Below are 21,384 nucleotides of genomic sequence, written 5' to 3' on the forward strand. Positions count from 1 at the left end.
TATCAATCTTGAAATTCGTACCCTTCTTCCTTTGTGGCTAGGGCAAGAAATTCCCGTAACTGGTTTTAGGGTTGCTCAAAACCACGAAAAATAAACTCACGTTACAGTTAGAGTCATCCCAATCGACCCTAGTTTCAATTCAAATGATGGGTTTCAGCCACAAAGAAAACAACGTAACTTACTGGTTCTTGTGAGAGTAAAAAAAAAAATGCTTCAAGAAATGTTGGAACGGTGGAGAAGATAACCTGGTTGTGCTTGAAGCATTGCTAACAAGCCATCTGGTGTGGAATAGAATGCCAGCTGCCCCCAGCCCCTATTTAATCAAGTTAAATATTAAAGGGTTTTAAAAGGCTAATGGACTCCAGCCCATATGGGCCCACTACACCTACTGCCCCCAGCCCCTATTTAATCAAGTTAAATATTAAAGGGTTTTAAAAGGCTAATGGGCTCTAGCCCATATGGGCCCACTACACCTAGTCCACTATCTATTGGGCTTTTACTTAGAACATATCCAACAGCAACATCCGGCCATGCCGGGCCCCGCTGCTGGCCCAAAAAGGAAAGCCGTCAAAACCAAAAGTACCTAACCAAATTAACCAATTTGAATAACTTAGAAGTCAATGTTACACGTGAATTTATTCTTTTTTTTAATACAATCGATTGGCTATGATGATTTGACAGTAGAACGGGGAGTAGTTAGAGGAGGACACAGCTCACTGACCTAACCGTTTTCGCTTGTCTGTTGGTGAATCAACTCCACCTCCCAGCCTCATTGACATGAACTGTCCCTCCAACTTTTACGTTACCGTTAGGCCCTGTTTGGATTGCAAGAAAAAACTTTCTTGCAGAATTTTTTATCCTGGGATCCTTTTTGTTTCCACAATTTAGAGTGAAATAATATGGTTATGGGTTATCTAGAGGGATATCATTATAAATTGAAGGTCTGAAACAGATAAAACTGGAACTTTGTTGGTTCAATTTACTCTTTTTTCATTTGTAATCAAACAATGCAAAAGCAACAAATGCTGAAAAGGTTTTTCTTTACCCCAAAAACCATTTCCACATAATGATCCCAACCCTTCTATCTATAGAGGTTCAATAATATGCAGTTCCTCTACAGATCAGAGGGTTGGGATGATCCTATGGAAATGATTTTGGGGGCACAACCTAAATGGACGGTTTGGATCATCCTATGGTGTAAGCCATACAATACTTCTTGAAAAATATTGGACCACATGGGCTTACACCACATCAAATCTCTTTTTCCTTTTTTTTTTTTTTTATAACGTAGGATGTCCCCACCCCCTTCGGGAGTAGGACTGGTCCCTACGGATACACGCAACGACCCACTCACCATGTGTATCAGGTAAGTTGGGGCAGGATTGTTGGGATGATCCTATTGAAATGATTTTGGGGGCACAACCTAAATGGACGGTTTGGATCATCCTGTGGTATAAGCCATACAATACTTTTTGAAAAATATTGGGCTACATGGGCTTACACCATATCAAATCTCTTTTTTTTTCTTTTTTTTTAATAACGTAGGATGTCCCCACCCCCTTCGGGAGTAGGACTAGTCCCTTCGGGAGTAAGACTAGTCCCTACGGATATACGCAACGACCCACTCACCACGTGTATCAGGTAAGTTGGGGCGGGATTCGAACACTCGTCAACAGGGAGCAAACCCGTGACTTTATGCCGAAGAGCCAACGCCTCGGTGGGTTACCATATCAAATCTCCTGATTCAACATACGTGGACAGTAAATCGATCATGTGACGCAAAATACTTTAAACATCAAGCATATTCATATGACAGTTTTTTTTTTCTTTTTATGTTCATTATTGGGATATAGCAGACATTATTCTGGCAAACAAATGTTATTTACTTTTACAATAAATATATCAACTTGTTGGTCCCTCACCTTTCCCTTGGTACACATCTTCTAAGCATTCCTTGGCCCTGTGAACCTTTGATTGAAGGTAGAAACTCCCTTGCTTGGCATTCCTCTCAAACAATGTGTCGTATTTCTGCACAGAAGGCAATTTGAAACATTTTAAATGAATCTAAAGAGGCTTAATATTTCATAATCTCTCGATCAAGGGCAAACCAAATCTGAATTGACTTGAAACGCGTTTGAGTACTCAAGTCATTCTGATTTACACTGTCGTAAATCCATTATAAGAGATTTTAAGTACTCTTGGAAGTAGTCTATGACCAAAGTAGTTACTAATGTTAAGCAAAAAGTGATGTAGAAAAACTAAATACCCAAAGAAACTGACCTGCAATATGTCCTGCCAAGATGCCCCCTCGGGGACCCCTAAAATCTGCCTTGCTTCAGTTTCAGTCATGGTTTTGCTTGCCCTGCGAACGGCATTATTTATCGTCTCTTGAGCAACACCATTTTTTGATGCATCTGCATTCAAAAAATTTGAATCAGATAATGCAGTGTCTACATGTTTAAATGGGCATACTTTTCGACAGACCATCAACACAAGGAGGGTTTAGTCCCAACAAAATAGCTGCAACAGAGCAAGGTATCTATCGGATTAGGTCTTTCCTCTAGCTCATCATGCATTGCTTAATACTTAACCTCAGAAGAAATTACCTTAATCTGATGAAAACTAGAGACCTCATACTACTTTTAACAATGTGCATAGGAAAAACAGTTGGGAATTAGAAATACATGTTTAGTTAGACGCAAGATATGTCCCACTCAAGGAATCAAGCAACCATAAGAAGGCAATTATCCCTCTATCTTTTAGGAGTAAAATGCTTAGGCCCTTCTTCCACGGAAAACTCCCCTTTCTTTTCCACTGTCACCAACCCAAGCCAAAAACCAAGACCTTGAGATTCTTGGATTCCTGGGATTAGTTAAAGCAGAAAAGATCCCAAGCACGTTTGTAGATGGGAGATCTTTAGTTGCACATTTTGGGGGGACTTGAAGTGGGCGATGGTGGGTTGCATGAAGGATTTCTCGGTTTTTAAATGTGGGGTTTAGGGAGGGTTTTATAGAGTGGATAAAGCATTCAAAATGTGGATTCCAATAGTAGAGAGAGAGAGAGAGAGATGGTGGTGACCAAAATTGAGGAAGAAGAGACGGATGCGAGGAAGTATAGAAAGTGTGACCTGTTTGGTTGCTTTTGAAGCTTTACCCCCAACAGGTGTTGCGTCAGTTATTGCAGGTTATATGTCATGGTTCAACTCTAGGCTCTGATAGGAAAACTCATATTATATATATATATATATATATATATATATATATATATATATATGAGAAAACGGTTCCTACACATATGTGTAGAAAGTTCTCTACACACTAGCTTAAAATACAGTGGGGGCCCAATATTGTTTGGGTGATCCAAGCCAATCCATTTTAAAGGCCTTAAAGACATCCATTTTACCTCCGCAAATCGTAGGGTTGGGATAATCCTATGGATCTGATTTTTTGTAGACACCCTATCTATGTGAGGGCCTTTAAAATGGATGGCTTAGATCACCCAAATAATGTGGCCCCCACTGTATTTTAAGCTAGTGTGTAGATAACTTATCTACACATATGTGTAGGAACCGTTCTCTCTCTCTCTCTCTCTCTCTCTCTCTCTCTCTCTCTCTCTCTATATATATATATATATATATATATAGCAGAAGAGAAACTGAGAGAATTATTTGAATTTCTCCCAAAATTCTAATAAAATTAAACATCACTTTTTTTTACTTTTTTTAACAAAGGCACCCATTCAACCCACATATTTTCAATTCTACCCCTCCTTTATGCTTTTTAACAAAGGCACCCATTACAGCCACATAATTTCAATCCTAACCCTCCTTTATGCTATTGTAATAAAAAAAGTGGACAGAGTCAGCATAGTGGCGTTTTTTCTTTGCAAAATTACGGATTGGGTACATATGCTACATAAAACTACGGATTTTTGTGTACATATTACATAATACTACGGATTCAGGACGCCTTTCAAAATATTGACGAATTCCGGGCACCTTAAGAGGTCCGTACAGTTCTTTGTCGGCCCATGCAAAGCACGGGGTTTTTTACTTGTGTGTGTGTGTGTGTATATATCTGTGTGGAAAATTTTCCAAATGGCGTCGGAAAATAGGGAAATATTCATTTGGGGCCACCCAATTCGCACATGTCGATTGGGGTCAAAGCCCAATTCCCGCCTCAAAATATGACTAAAATGCTCCTTGTCAAATCAAGATGCTTTTTACCTACTCCCTTGCATGTAAACCCGGTTTTCATCTTCTTCCTCGTTTCAAGGCATTTTTTGCCGCCATTTTTACAGGCAGCTGAAGGCTTCTTGAACCATCCTTTTTTCCTCTTTTTTCGTTTGCTTCGTTCTCGTCTTCGGGCGACCTAGGCGTTGTTTTCAGCCTGGTACGCGTTGGCTCACTTGTAGAAACTTATTTTAAACCTTATAACCCTTGTTTGTAATTAGTAATCCCTATTTTTATGTCACAATACTTCATGAAATTGTGTTAGTTTACATGTATAGTCTATATAATGGTATCTATACCAGAAAAAGTTGTTAGCTTACATGTTAGTATAAGATAACCCCAGTTTATACTTCATAATCCATCATTAAATGGCCAATTCTTGTTGAAATTATTATTGATTTACACTTGTAATCTTTATAATCCCTTATAGAACTGACAAAGTTTATATGTCATCGATTAATAGCACATAATCCTATCTCCAATCGATAACCCCTATTAATACCAAATAACCCCTCTTTAGATGTACAAATCCTTCATGAAATTGCGATGTTTATATATTTATGTTTCCATAATCCCTTACAGATCTGTCGTAATTGATACGTCAATAATAAATAGCACATAGAACTGGTAAGCAACAGTTAACCCGTTTTTATACCTAACAACCCCTGGTTAGAGCTGTCACTCCTTGAAATTGTGATTGTTGTATATGTCTAGTACTTATAATCTCTTATATACTTTAAAATTTTGATATGTCATTGATAAATAGAAGATAGCCTAGTATCCAATAGATAATCCCTATTTATACCTAATAACCCTTTTTTAATTGACGAAATCCTACTTGAAATTGAATTTCTTTTATTTATAGCTTTTATAATCCCCTATTGGCTTAACATAGGTGATATGACATTGATAAACGAATTAAAGACCTAGTATCCAATATATAACCCCTATTTATACCTAATAACCCTTGCTTAGATGTCCAAATATTACTTGAAATTGTAATGTTTTTACATGTGTTTCAAAACTCCCTTGTACATAATTTATAGTTGCTATCTTAATGATAAATAGCAGATAGACCTTGTATCCAACAGATAACCCCTTTGTGTATTTCATAACCCCTTGGTTAGAGCTGCCAATCTGCTTGCAATTGTGATATTTGTAATGTATAGTCTTTATAATTTCTTCTAGACTTGACATAAGGGATATGACTTTGATAAAATAGATAGGCCAGGTGTCCAATAGATAATCCATTTTTATATTTATTAACCCGGTTTAGATGTCCAGATCCTTCTTGAAATTGTTATTGTTTTACATGAATAGTCTCTAAAATCCCTTATAGACTTGACATAGTTGACAGGACTTTGAAAAATAGCAGCTAGGCCATGTATATAATAGATAAGCCTTATTTCTCCGTTATAACCCCTCTTTATAGCTGGCAATCCTTCTTGAATTTGTGATCTTTACACATGATTGAAATTGTGTTCATTTGGTCTCGTTGCAGGTATTCGTAAATGCCTGAATTTCTTTTACACTATGATGGATATTTGAAGGATGAAGTTTCTTGGGAATATGTGATTTCGGTGAGCCGTCGGATTAGCTTCCTAGATTTTGAAGATGATCTTATTCGCAAAACAATCGGGACTATAGGTAAGGAGGTGTTACTGTCGATTAAATATCGATACGATGTTGATCCGTACATAATCACTTCAGTTGATATTGGTAATGACGGTATCCTCCAGTCTCTGATGAAGATTTTCGATGCGATTAATTCTGTGATGCTGTACATAACCCAAAGCAGAAGCGCCGAGGGTATTAATTCAATGAATACGTCTATGCTTCCCCCGAATAATGTTTGTATGCCCCCGTCTATGCTTCCCCCTAACAATGTGTGTATTTCTTAACCCTCCCATGATCCAGCAATACCTTCTGTTTCGATTCCACCTCAAAGGAATAGAGAACGCCGAAATGCAAACACTCATACTTTGAAGTGGATTTGTAAAAAGACTTCGAAGATGATTTTATTAGTGCTACAGAAGGTGATTCAGCACAACCTAATGACAGTCGATGGTATTGTACTTCTTCAGGAATGTTTCCAGACCTCTTAAACAAAGGATTTACAGATGATCCATGCACGAACCATGTTGAGTTTGTTGTGGACCATGCGAGGGAGTATTTCGATGATAGACAAAATGAGGCAATTCCGAACCATGTGGAGTTTGCTACGATGCGGGGCATTATTTCGATGATAGACAAAATGACGCAGTTTCGGAAGCAGACATCAATGATGAGTTTCAAGATGATTTTTATGTGAAGGATGGTCTGGTCGGATATGATATTGAACAAGGCAAAGATGATGATGATGATGATCACGTCGACAACGACGATGATGATGATCACGTCGACAACGACGATGATTATGATCTTGAAGAAGACGACGATGATGATGCCGACGCCGTTGATGATAATCATCATGATGATGGTCGGAATGATGATGATGTTGTCCATTATAGAAACGTTGGTGTAAGTCCGAGCGCAGAACCTATAGCAGTGAGTTCTCCTCGCTCTAGTCGGCTAATGGAAGCGGACGACATGTATGTTGGGGCCCATGATGGAGATGTCGATAATGTTGAATTTAATCAGTTAAAGGTTAGGGCAATCTTTCCGAATATTAAGCAGTCCAAGAAGACAGTTCGAGAGTATGCAATCCGGCAAAGGTTTATATTCGTGAGTATATTCCACCCCCAGGAAGTATGCCGTTCGATGTAAAGTACGCAATTGCATATGGCGTATAACGGACAGTAATCATTTGAGTTATGTGGTGGTTAAGACTTTTGTACCAGACAATACGTGTACATCGACGATAAGTGGCAATGATCACCCTCATGGTATATCAGCTTGGGTCGCAGAGGAATGCCTACGTTTATTCGCTCGTCCGGAAGATACGGCGACAAGGGTCATAATAAAATATATCAAGATGCACTGGGGTGTGATTATAAGCTGTCGGAAAGCGTACCACGCGATGAACATCATCAATGAAATTAAGTGCGGGAGCGTAGAGGACTCTTAACGCATATTGCTTGCACTCTCGGTTGAGGTGGAGAGAACAAATCCCAGCAGCTTTGTTCGTGTATTTCGAGCGAGAGATTTGCGTCCAAAGGGAGACGATACGTTCGTTCGTATGTTTTGGACATTTGGCCCCTGTATACATTCTTTCAATCGAACTCTCAGACCTCTAGTTTTGGTTGATGGAACTCATCTGCGTGGAAAGTATTATGGAGTCTTACTGATTGCGTGTGGGGTTGATGGCAACAACGGATTATTTCCTTTGGCATTTGCAATTGTTGAGAACAAAAACGAAGATAGTTGGAGCTGGTTTCTGATTTTGTTCAGCCAGAAAGTAATGGCTTCGGAGTCATACGTAATCACCATATGCTCTGATCATCAGAAGGGGTTGATGCAGGCGGTACCTGCAGTCATACCACGAGCTCATCATAATTACAGCATGTGTCACCTCGCCGCCAATTTCTACTCCGAGTTCAAAGATGTCCGACTTAAGAGGTTATTCTAGAGAGCTGCCCGGACTCTAAGGGAGAGTGTTTGTATAGATAAGCGCAATTCCGAAGGAAAGCTGGACTAGTTTATATTTTAAGGGAGATAGATATGATGTCCTTACAACCAACAGATCGGAGTGTTTCAATGCATTATAGAAGAATGCGAGAAACTTGCCGATTGCAACATTGGTAGAGCACACTAGATGAAAGACTTCTGACTTCTTTCAGAAACGTTGGGTATATGGTGATGAGTGACGGACAGAGTTGATCAATTATGCAGAAAAACGCATGAGACTGGCAAAGGAAGAAAGCCTGCAGTACGTGACATATCAAGTTGGTTTACATGTTTTGAAGTACGGGCCATTGAAACTCAAGATTTTGTAAACTTGCAGCTTCGAACGTGTAGTTGTCGTGTGTTCCAAACGATCGGACTACCATGCAGACATGCCATGGCAGGGACTGCGATCACAAAACAAAAAAAATGTATTCCTACTGTAAGCCTTGGTTCCTAGTGGACCGATATCGGTAAACGTATGATGAGGTGTTGTACCCCACATTAGATCGTACCCAATGGCAGGTCCCTCCCGAACCTTTGATGTAAGTATTACTGCCACGTCCAAGACGACCACCTGGAAGGCCGCGAACGAGAAGAACGAATCGCGAATTGCAGAGTGGATTTCATTACAAGTGCACCAAATGTGGGGAGCTTGGTCACAACAAAAAAACTTGAAAAGAAACTCCTACTGTAGCGCAGCTTGCTAACCAGAGTGCTATTGGGGCTTCTGCACCTATTTTCAATAGGTCGGGTGTATCTTGTCAAGCTCCGTTCTTCTTGTAAGGGCTTGATGTAATCATTTCTTTTGTGGATGAATTGAATATTTGTATACTCATTTTTTGATGTAATCATGTGGATGAATTAAATATATGTGTAGTCACTTTTTGATGTAATCATGTGGATGAATTGTGTTCATTTTTTGTAGGGGCTTGATGTAATCATTTCTTTCGGTTTGAGAGATGCCATCGCTGTATGTTGGATGGCAGGACATGAAAATTTTATTTTGTTAATGTGTGGACACAACTCATTGCTATGTTTATGGACAAGAAAATCAATAGATCAGTTTCTGTATGTGCAAATTTTCATCTTTAATTTACAAATGATACAAAAAAAAGGATTCAAGATCTGTGCATCACCTGTTGCAAACCTGTTTATGTACAACAACTCAAGTGCATGGGAAATTTCTCAATCAATTAACAACAACCAACAATATAAGAAGGGTGAGAGAACGGGCAGGCAAAGCCCAGCTATTTAGAAGCTGCTAGAGTATGATAAAAGTACGTAAATCTGAGTTTCTAGTACATAGATTAATTTCTCACGGTAATGCGAGTGTATTATAATTTTAACGGCTCTATGATTATGCAGCTTGGAAGTCATTACCTGCGACAGTGGCAGTAGGGTAATGGCGGAGGACTTGTACGAACTCTGGAGCATGAGAGGGTACATTGCACTCATCTCTTCAAATTTGGTTCGCATTAGCACCAATAGTAGTTTTGAATTTAATTTGAATCCTTTTTTTTAACAGATAGTAGACATATGCGCGAAGGCCATTCACTCCAACTACAGTTGAACCGTTCAGAACCGAATTGCAGTTGTCAGTTCGTCACTCCAAGTAGGAGGGTTTCTCTACCTATGCATGTTACATAATACCTTTATTTATTACTGTTCACTTCTTTGCAAGTTAATATCTGCATACACAGTTGTTCAGGGGTTTCTAACGGTTGGCCGTGAACGGATGGATATAAAAAGAAAGCTCAAGGTTTGGGCGGACGGGAAGAAGGTGTTGGCCGATGTTCTTCGGGATGAAGATCTGATCTAGTTGGATATGATCTTATTCCCGTTATGTCAAAACATGCACTGGGTTCTTCTCGGGATTGACATGGTCAAAAAAGCCTTCGTCGAGTTCAATTCAATAAGGGCGAGAAATTTGAGAAACTTGCAGCACCGACCGTAAGTAAAATACCTTCTGTATAACACCGTTTGATTGACTCCCTAATTTATTTGTATAACACCGTATGTATGACACCTTAATTTCTTTTTCAGAGAGACTGCATAAAACAGTATTTCAAGGATCGTGGTATGAATATAGATCACTTTCCGTATGAACAGAGTGACTGCCCACAGCAAGACAATGGGTTAGTCAGAATAGAAAGTTTGTTGTAAAGTTGTTTAATTGTAAATTTAGTAAAAGTTTTCTCACTGCTTTTTCCATGATTTATTATGCAGGTTTGACTGTGGTTTGTTTGTTCTAAAATTCATCGATTATCTTTATCGCGGTGCCCCATTGGGATTTTGGCCCGGAAGACATCCCCCACATGCGTCAGGCACTCAGGCTCTTTGTGAAAGATTTCTACAGGGGGAGTTTGGAGAGTGTAAAGTTACCAAAGATGATCGTGTGAAGAAAGATGTTGTAGGTTGAATTGTGTTTTGAGTTGTTGTGAACATTTTTTTTTTTTTGTAAAGGATCGAGTCCTTGTAAACATTGATCTACGGATCTTGAATTGAGTTTTTGTCATCCTCAATTGATTGAGTTGTTGTAAATGCAGAAATCTTGAATCCTTTTCTTATATTGTCGGTTGTTACTAATTGATTGAGATTTTGCCCATGCACTTGAGTTGTTATACATATACAGGTTTGAAACAGGTTTGAACTGCAGGGATCTTGAATCATTTTCTTATATTGTCGGTTGTTGTTAATTGATTGAGAATTTTCCCATGCACTTGAGTTGTTGTACATAAACAAGTTTTAAACAGGTGATGCACAGATCTTGAATCCTTTTTTTTGTATCATTTGTAAATTAAAGATGAAAATTTGCACATACAGAAACTGATCTATTGATTTTCATGTCCATAAACATAGCAATGAGTTGTGTCCACACATTAACAAAATAAGATTTTCATGTCCTGCCATCCAACATACACCGATGGCATCTCTCAAACCGAAAGAAATGATTACATCAAGCGCCTACAAAAAATGAACACAATTCATCCGCATGATTACATCAAAAAGTGACCACATATATTCAATTCATCCACATGATTACATCAAAAAATGAGTATACAAATATTCAATTCATCCACAAAAGAAATGATTACATCAAGCCCCTATAAGAAGAACGGAGCTTGACAAGATATACCCGACCTATGTAAAATAGGTTCAGAAGCCCCAATAGCACTCTGGTCAGCAAGCTGCGCTACGGTAGGAGTTTCTTTGCAAGTTTTTTGTTGTGACCAAGCTGCCCACATTTGGTGCACTTGTAATGTAATCCACTCTGCAATTCGCGATCCATTCTTCTCGTTCGCGGCTTTCCAAGTGGTCGTCTTGGACGTGGCGGTAATACTTATATCAAAGGTTCGGGAAGGACCTGTCATTGGGTGCGATCTAATGTGGGGTACAACACCTCATCATACGTCTGCCGATATTAGTCCACTAGGGACCAAGGCTGACAGTAGGAATACACATTTTTTTGTTTTGTGATGGCAATCGCTGCCATGGCATGTCTGCACGGTAGTCCGATCGTTTGGAACACACGACAACTACACGTTCGAAGCTGCAAGTTTACAGAATCTTGAGTTTCAATGGACGGTACTTCAAAAAAATGTAAACCAGCTCGATATGCCACGTACTGCAGGCTTTCTTTCTTTGCCAGTCTCATACATTTTTCGGCATAATTGGTTAACTCTGTCCGTCACTCATCACCAAATACCCAACGTTTCTGAAAGAAATCAGAAGTCTTTCATCCAATGTGCTCTACAAATGATGCAATCGGTAATTTCCTCGCATTCTTCTGCATTGAAACACTCCGATCTGTTGGTTGTAAGGACATCATATCTATCTGCCTTAAAATATAAACTAGCCCAGCTTTCCTTCGGAATTGCGCTTATCCAGTTGTAAGCATTTTCATTCCTTGCCTTAATATTTTCAACGGTATCTATACAAACACTCTCCCTTAGAGTCCGGGCAGCTCTCCAGAATAACCTCTTAAGTAGGACATCTTTGAAGTCGGAGTAGAAATTAGCGGCGAGGTGACGCATGTAGTAACTATGATGAGCTTGTGGTATGACTGCAAGTACCGCCTGCATCAACCCCTTCTGGCGATCAGAGCATATGGTGATTACGTATGACTCCGAAGCCATTACTTTCTGGCTGAACAAAATCAGAAACCAGCTCCAACTATCTTTGTTTTCGTTCTCGACAATTGCAAATGCCAAGGGAAATAATCTGTTGTTGCCATTGACCCCACACGCAATCAGTAAGACTCTATGATACTTTCCATGCAAATGAGTTCCATCAACCAAAATTAGAGGTCTGAGAGTTCGATTGAAAAAACGTATACAAGGGCCAAATGTCCAAAACATGTGAACGAACGTATCGTCTCCCTTTGGACACAAATCTCTCGCTCGAAACACACGAACAAAGCTGCCGGGATTTGTTCTCTCCAGCTTAACCGAGAGCGCAGGCAATGTGCGGTAGAAGTCCTCCATGTTCCCACACTTAATTTCATTGATGATGTTCATCGCGTGGTACGCTTTCCGATAGCTTATAGTCACACCCCAGTGCATCTTGATATATTCTATTATGACCCTTGTCGCCGTGTCTTCCAGACGAGCGAATAAACGTAGGCATTCCCCTACGACCCAAGCAGTTGTAGCATGAGGGTGATCATCGGGTACAAAAGTCTTAACCACCACATAACTCAAATGATTAATGTCGTTATACGACATATGCAATCACGTACTTTACATCGAACAACATACTTCCTGGGGGTGGAATTTATTCTCACGAATATAAATCTATCGGATTGCATACTCTCGAACCGCATTTTTAAACTGCTTAATATTAGAAAGATTGCCCCAACCTTTAACTGGTCAAATTCAACATTATCGACATCTCCATCATGGGCCCCAACATACATGTCGTCCGCTCCCATTAGCCGACTAGAGCGAGGAGAACCCACTAAGATAGGTTCTGCGCTCGGACTTACACCAACGTTTCCACAATGGACATCATCATCATCATTCCGACCATCATCATGATGATTATCATCAATGCCGTAGGCATCATCATCGTCGTCTTCTTTAAGATCATAATCGTCGTCGTCGTCTTCATGATCATCATCATCTTTGCCTTGTTCAATATCACATCCGACCGGACCATCCGTTACATAAAAATCATCTTGAAACTCATCATTGATGTCTGCTTCCGGAACTGCCTCATTTTGTCTATCATCGAAATATTCCCCCGCATGGTCCACAACAAACTCTACATGGTTCGTACACGGATTATCGGTAAATCCTTTGTTTAAGAGGTCTGGAAACATTCCTGAAGAAGTACAATACCATCAACTGTCATTAGGTTGGGATGAATCACCTCCTGTAACACTAACAAATTCATTTTTGAAGTCTTTTTACAAATCTACTTCAAAGTATGGGCGTTTGACATTTCGGTGTTCTCTATCCCTTTGAGGTGGAATCGAAACAGCAGGTATTGCTGGATCATGGTAGGGTTCAGAAAAACGCACATTGTTCGGAGGAAGCATAGACGAGGGCAAACAATTGTTCGGGGGAAGCATAGACGTATTCATTGAATTAATACCCTCGGCGCTTCTGCTTTGGGTTATGTACGGCATCACAAAATTGATCGCATCTTTGTTAAAAATCTTCATCAGAGACTGGAGGATATCGTCATTACCAACATGAACTAAAGTGGTTATGTACAGATCAACAACGTATCGACATTTTATTGATAGTAACACCTCCCTACCTACTTATAGTCCTGATTGTTTTGCGAATAAGATCTTCAAAATCTAGGAAGCCAATCCGACGGCTCACCGAAATCAACGAATTCCTCCCTCCGACATATTCCAAAGAAACTTCATCCTTCAAATATCCATCATAGTGTAAAAGAAATTCAAGCATTTACGAATACCTGCAACGAGACCAAATGAACACAATTTCAATCATGTGTAAAGATCACAAATTCAAGAAGGATTGCAGCTATAAAGAGGGGGTTATAAAGGAGAGATAGGGCTTATCTATTGCATACATGGCCTAGCTGCTATTTGTCAAAGTCCTATCAACTATGTCAAGTCTATAAGGGATTTTAGAGACTATTCATGTAAAGCAATAACAATTTCAAGAAGGATCTGGACATCTAAACCGGGTTAATAAGCATAAAAAGGGGTTATCTATTTGACACCTGGCCTATCTATTATTTATCAAAGTCATGTCCCTTATGTCAAGTCTAGAAGAAATTATAAAGATTATACATTACAAATATCACAATTGCAAGTAGATTGGCAGCTTTAACCAAGGGGTTATGAAATACACAAAGGGGTTATCTATTGGATACAAGGTTTATCTGCTATTTATCATTGAGATAGTAATTATGAATTGAGTACAAGGGAGTTTTGAAACGCATATGTAAAAACATTACAATTTCAAGTAATATTTGGACATCTAAGCAAGGGTTATTAGGTATAAATAGGGGTTATATATTGGATATTAGGTCTTTAATTAATTTATCAAAGTCATATCAACTATGTTAAGCAAATAGGGGATTATAAAAGCTATAAATAAAAGAAATTCCAATTTCAAGTAGGATTTCGTCATCTAAGAAAGGGTTATTAGGTATAAATAGGGATTATTTATTGGAAACTACGCCTATCTTATATTTATCAATGACATAAAATTTTTAAAGTCTATAAGAGATTATAAGTACTAAACATATATAACAATCACAATTTCAAGGAGAGGCAGCTCTAACCAGGGGTTATTAGGTATAAATAGGTGTTATATATTGGATATTAGGTCTTTATGTAATTTAACAAAGTCATATCAACTATGTTAAGCCAATAGGGGATTATAAAAACTATAAATAAAAGAAATTCAAATTTCAAGTAGGATTTCGTCATCTAAGAAAGGGTTATTAGGCATGAATAGGGATTATCTATTGGATACTAGGCTTATCTTCTATTTATCAATGACATATCAAAATTTTAAAGTCTATAAGAGATTATAAGTACTAGACATATACAACAATCACAATTTCAAGAATGAGTGGCAGCTCTAACCGGTGGTTATTAGGTATAAAAACATGTTATTTGTTGCTTCCCAGTTCTATGTGCTATTTATTATTGACATATCAATTACGACAGGTCCATAAGGGATTATGGAAACATACATATATAAACATCGCAATTTCATGAAGGATTTGGACATCTAAAGAGGGGTTATTTGGTATTAATAGGGGTTATCGATTGGAGACAAGACTATGTGCTATTTATCGATGACATAAAAACTTTGTCAGTTCTATAAGGGATTATAAAGATTACAAGTGTAAATTAATAATAATTTCAACAAGGATTTGGCCATTTAATGATGGGTTATGAAGTATAAACTAGGGTTATCTTAAACTAACATGTAAGCTAACAACTTTTTCAGGTATAGATAGGACTATAAAGACTATACATGTAAACTAACACAATTTCAGGAAGTATTGTGACATATAAACAGGGATTATTAAATACAAACAAGGGTTATAAGGTTTAAAATGGGTTTCTACAAGTGAGCCGACGCTTACCCAAGCAGAAAATAACGCCTAGGTCGCCGGAAGACGAGAAAGAAGCAAACGAAAAAAGAGGAAAAAAAGATGGTTCAAGAAACCTTCAACTGTCTGTAAAAATGGCGGTAAAAAGTTCCTTGGAACGAGGAAGAAGATGAAAACCGGGTTTACATGCAAGGGAGTAGGTTAAAAGCATCTTGATTTGACAAGGGGCATTTAGTCATATTTTGAGGCGGGAATTGGGCTTCGACCCCAATTCGACATGTGGGTGGCCCCAAACGAATATTTCCCTATTTTCACGGCGACATTTGGATATTTTTCCAAAATAAAACGTGAGAAAAAAAATAAACAAACCCATTTTGAAACGCATAAGGGAATTTGTGTCTTTTTTCCGAGCGGGAATTAAATGTCGACCCCAATTCGACATGTGCGAATTGGGTGGCCCCAAACGAATATTTCCTTTTATATATATATATATATATATATATATATATATAGAGAGAGAGAGAGAGAGAGAGAGAGAGAGAGAAAGAGAGAGAGAGAGAGGAAAGTGTTCCTAAGCTATAGCTTAGGAACACATGTGGCCCCACATTTTTTGGGGGATCCAAAGCATTCATTTGGAAGGCCCTTCCATAGATAAGGTGTGTACCAAAAAATCAGCCCTATAGAATCATCCTAACCCCGCCATCTATTGAGGGAAAAAATGGGCAGAAACATGGACACACATTGTTTGTCCATTTTCCACTCCACCTTTGATTGGGTTAGGATGAACCTAGAGGGCTGATTTTTGGTACACACACTATCCATGGAAGGGCCTTCCAAATGAATGCTTTGGATCCCCCAAAAAATGTGGGGCCACATGTGTTTTTGAGCTATAGCTTAGGAACACTTTCCTCATATATATATATATATATATATATAGCAGAAGAGAAAAGGAGAGAATTATTTGAATTTCTCCTATGAGAATTACACATCACTTTTTTTTACTTTTTCAAACAAAGGCACCCATTCAACCCACATATTTTCAATCCTACCCCCTCCTTTACGTTTTTTAACAAAGGCAGCCATTAAAGCAACATAATTTCAATCCTACCCCCTCCTTTATGGCTTTTTAATTATGAAAACCTCTATAGATTGGAGGGCTAGGATCAGCCTATGGAAATGATTTTACGGGCACAACCTATTGATGTTGTGTTCCATCACATGGACGCTTTGGATCAACCTATGATGTGGTCCGTACAGTTCTTTGTCGGCCAGTGCATCGCACGGGGTTTTTTACTAGTGTGTGTGTGTGTGTGTGTGTGTGTGTGTGTGTGTGTGTGTGTGTATATATAAGGGAGCCCTTGCATAAAGAGCCAAAAAAGGGCTCTGGATTGGATCCACATCATCAAATGTAACTGATTTTACTTTTTCAACCAATTTTTAATTGTAACTGAAAATGACGTGGATCCAATCCAGAGCCTTTTTTCGGCTCTTTATGCAAGGGCTCCGTTGTATCTATCATTGCTTATATATATATATATATAAAGAGAGAGAGAGAGAGGGAGGAAAGGGTTCCTGCTAACGTTAGCATCTAGCTTAGCTACTAACGTTAGAGTAAAACAAGGGTGGGCCACACTGTTGGGCTGATCCTAAGCATTCATTTGAAAGGCCTCATCATGGATGGGGTGTGTACCAAAAATCAGCTTCATTGGATCATCATAGGATATCCATTTGTGGGGGTGAAAATGGACAGATACTGTTTGTCCACTAATCTGCCCATTTTTTCACGCCACAAATGGACACCCTAAGACGATCCAATGGATATGATTTTTTGTGGACACCCTATCCATGAAAGGGCCTTCCAAATGAATGCTTTGGATCCCCCCAACCATGTGGGCCCACTTTGTTTTACGCTAACGTTAGCAGGTAAGCTTACCTACTAACGTTAGCAGCAACCCTTTCCTCATATATATATATATATATATATATATATATATATATATATACTAGTAAAAAAACCCGTGCAATGCACGTGCCGACAAAGAACTACACGGATCACATCATAGGTTGATCCGAAACCGTCCATGTGATGGAACACAACATCAATAGGTTGTGCCCGTAAAATCATTTCCATAAGCTGATCCTAGCCCTCCAATCTATAGAGGTTTCCATAATTAAAAAAGCATAAAGGAAGGGGGTAGGATTGAAATTATGTGGCTTTAATGGGTGCCTTTGTTAAAAAGCATAAAGGAGGGGGTAGGATTGAAAATATGTGGGTTGAACGGGTGCTTTATTTAAAAAAAGTCAAAAAAAGTGATGTGTAATTCTCATAGAATTTTGGGAGAAATTCAAATAATTCTCTTATTTTCTCTTCTGCTATATAGTATGTAAAAAATCTCGTGCGATGCACGGGCTGACAAAGAACTGTACGGACCACATCATAGGTTGATCCAAACCGTCCATGTGATGGAACACAACATCAATACGTTGTACCCGTAAAATCATTTCCATAGGTTGATCCTAGCCCTCCAATCTATAGTTGTTTCCATAATATGATGTTCCTCTTAAGGTGCCCGGAATTCGTAAATATTTTTAAAGGTGTGCCGCATTCGTAATATCCTCAAAAAAAAAAAATTTTGAGACGGATAATATCCTCAAAAAATTTCTAAGGAAAAGTAGTTTTTTCGTACTTGTCATATTTCGATACCTCTTCTTTGTAGTTTTTTCTGTAATTGTCATATACAGGTACCCGTTGTCCGTAATTTCCCTCCAAAACTTTACTACTAATGATTATTATTTCTAGCTTCTTTGGGTACTTATTATTGCTAGCCACCTTTGCAGAAATAGGACAGTTTTTCACCACGTCTAATAAGACAAATCTCTGAACACATACAATTGCAAAGGATTGGCGAGACGTAGCCTTTGGAGAAGGTGGCTAGCAAATAACGATTTATTTTTTCAAATAATTCTAAAAATGGGTGGGATTGAAATTATGTGGCTTTAATGGGTGTCTTTGTTAAAAAGCGTAAAGGAGGGGGTAGGGTTGAAAATATGTGGGTTGAATGGGTGCATTTGTTAAAAAAAGTTAAAAAAAAGTCAAAAAAATGATGTGTAATTCTCATAGAATTTTGGAAGAAATTCAAATAATTCTCTCCTTCTCTCTTCTGCTATATGTGTGTGTGTGTGTGGGGGGGGGGGGGGGGGGGGGGGGGGGGAGGCTAACATATCCACATTCACAGGCACATTAGTAGGAAGCCCTAATGTTTTGACAAAATTACCCCTATTTATATGCTCTACATAAATTAAAATGCCTAGGTGCATGTCATTTCATTATTTTTCTCAGCTTCCTTTTCTCGTCCCTACAACCATTGCTTTCCTCATGTTCTCCTCCCCATACTCACCGTCTTCATCATTCTTTGTGTCCTCTACAACTACACCTCTCCAGAGGTTTACAACCAAGAGATAGTATTTTCATGCCATCCATTATCCTACTGTACCAAAGTTCCTATTTCTAAGCTCACCACCCACACACCCCCCCCCCCCCCCCACCCCCCCCCCAGTTCAAGATCACCGACAGTTTCTTTCTTCGCAAGTTCTTGCCACTAGTTCTCCGCTTAAGAAGAAAACATAGCCAGTGAAATGGAACATATGTATTATTTTATACTTCATGGAAACTCAATGAAGAACATGAGAGAACACGGAGAAACTACATTTGGGGGTGGATTTGAATTTCAGATTTAACTGACTAGGAACTGTCACTACGTTAGGGGTTTCCCCTTACACATCAGGTAGACAAGTAGACGATTACATGAAAACCTATAATTTCTCCTTTTTCACATAAACGACAACTAAACCAAACAAGAAGGTCAAAAAGACATCAAAAACTGCCACTACTACCCAAAACTCTAACAAAGATATTTCCAAAAGAAAAAAAAAGCATGAAAAAAAAGGGGGGTAATAATAAAGGGACCTGCTAAACAATGACGAGAAGGTAGCTTGAAAGGGCAAGCAAACAAACAAAAGTAAGAGATGGGATGTGATTTTATGAGTGCCCCGGAAATAATTTTTAAAGCAACAACAACTGGTAATTGGGCCTCTCCTTTGAGGAGGGGAGGCTTCTTTTCTTTTTTTTATCACTGTTCGTTTTTCCTTGCCCTTTTTCCTTTTTTTGATTTCTTGGGGAATTGAACTGGCAACAAAATCAACCATGTACGGGGTTTCAATAACGAGAGTTGGAGAACTACAGTGCTCAATTGGTAGAAGTCATGGAGCACACCCAAGTTTATGACAACGGCGGGCCCCAACACTGTAGAAGAGGCTCGATCTTCTTGTCTATGAAAATAGACATAAACAACCATGTAGGCCACCAACCTATACAAAGGAGCCAATGACATAGAACTTGAAGATGTCAATCATAGAGAGTGAGAGTGAGACGGTGTTAATAAAGATCGGGACTCCAGAAATTACAATGAGAGTTGATTTCCCAAACTCTAATGGCCAACTCCGCATCAAGGCTTTCGTTGACCAGCTTTCGAAGTTTGAGAGATTTTTAGATCACATGGAGATTTGGAAGGGGAAGTCAAGTTAGTAGCAAACAAGCTTAATTGTGAAGCTTTGGCCTGGTGGGAGTAGCTACAAATCTCTAGGATCCGCCAAGGCACCCATTTGAGCATGGCAAAGAATGAAGTAGTTGATGTGTGGGAATTTCTACCACCCGATTAGTTAAGAAAACCAGTATCGTAGACAAGGGAGTCGATCAATGAGAGAGTATGTCATCTACCAAAAATAACTCATGCCCTACCCATCCAAGCAACTGATACAGGCGTGGAGAACCTGGACATAAGCCTAACCAGTGCCCTATGAGGAAGATAAATCTAACAGAGACAGAAGATTCAAAGGGTGACAACGAAGGAGACTCTCTGGTATGGCAAAGGAGATGAGGAGCTGACTACGAAGATTAAGAAATTGCCCTCGTTCTAAGACGGTTGATGTACGCGCCAAAACAAGTTGACACATTGTGTCAAGACCAAATATACGGTCAATCAAAGTGTTTATGATTTTATCATAGACAGTGGCAGCAGAGCAAGTATCGTGTCCCAGACCATGCTGGGCCTGCTACATACTATTTGGGAGGTCGAGCAATATAATTTTGATATCACTCATAGAGGTAGTTCTCATGTATACTTTGTTAGAAACAGAAGAAACTTGACGCCAGTGAGGGGAGAACCAACCAATGCTTCTAAAGCAGAGGGGCAGTCCTTCCTAAAAACATGTAATTTTGTAAAAGAAACAAAGGAGACGGGAAGGAATTTGTCATAATGACTAAAGGTGAGTTAACATGGTATCAAAGCCAAAGGTCTCGAGTTCAAACCTCCAGGATAGCAAAATTCACATGCGATGGTCGGCCCAAAGTGGGACCACATGTGCCATGTGTTTGCCAAGTGGGCCACACGTGCGGGGGAGTGTTAAAATCCACGTGCAGGGGAGTGTTAAAGTATAAAAGATTAATAACGCATTTCTCCAATAGCTTAAGCTTTTGGAGAAGTTGGTAAGTTAACACCCACGTTTGAAAATTTTATTTGCAATGGAGTGTGGTGCTCCATATGTCGGCGTAAGAAGTGTGTTAGGCAACTCAGCCCGACATGGTCGAGTACTTGGTTGATGAGGCTGAGTACTCAGTTGACGGGTCATAATTCGGGAGAGTTAAAAGGAGTTTTTGTTGACTCTATAGGGCAAAACAAGGAACATGGCAGCAAAACGTGGAACGTGGCCAAGCTAAAAGGGAGTCAACTAGGGTGGAGTCCACGATGACGCAGAGGAGTTTTAAAACTATGCCTTTTATAGCGAGAGGTTGAGTGATGCCTGCAAGGAACGATCGACTTACAAGTGAGAGCTTTATGCAGTGTTTTGGGCCTTACAGCACTAGAAGCGCTATCTAATCCAAAGGAAATTTGTTCTATGCACAGACCATCAAGCTTTGAAATTCATTCAGATTCAGGCTA

General features: G+C 39.1%; 1 protein-coding gene across 1 annotated transcript in view; it reads right to left on the reverse strand.

The window, feature by feature from the left end:
- Window positions 1–1,756: 1,756 nt before the first annotated feature.
- Window positions 1,757–21,384, reverse strand: part of LOC143861101 (mitochondrial import inner membrane translocase subunit PAM16 like 2-like) — a 29,718-nt gene continuing 10,090 nt past the window's right edge. The window contains exons 3-4 of the mRNA XM_077371997.1: window positions 2,281–2,414; window positions 1,757–2,028 (exon numbers count right to left, since the gene is read on the reverse strand). Of these exons, the coding sequence (XP_077228112.1) occupies window positions 1,903–2,028; window positions 2,281–2,414 (260 nt within the window). The 3' untranslated portion in view covers window positions 1,757–1,902. The remainder of the gene's footprint in view (window positions 2,029–2,280; window positions 2,415–21,384) is intronic.

Source organism: Tasmannia lanceolata, unplaced genomic scaffold (genome assembly GCF_043159265.1).
Source record: "Tasmannia lanceolata isolate RefF3 unplaced genomic scaffold, GAP_Taslan_0.1 ptg000037l, whole genome shotgun sequence".
Classification (NCBI taxonomy): domain Eukaryota; kingdom Viridiplantae; phylum Streptophyta; class Magnoliopsida; order Canellales; family Winteraceae; genus Tasmannia; species Tasmannia lanceolata.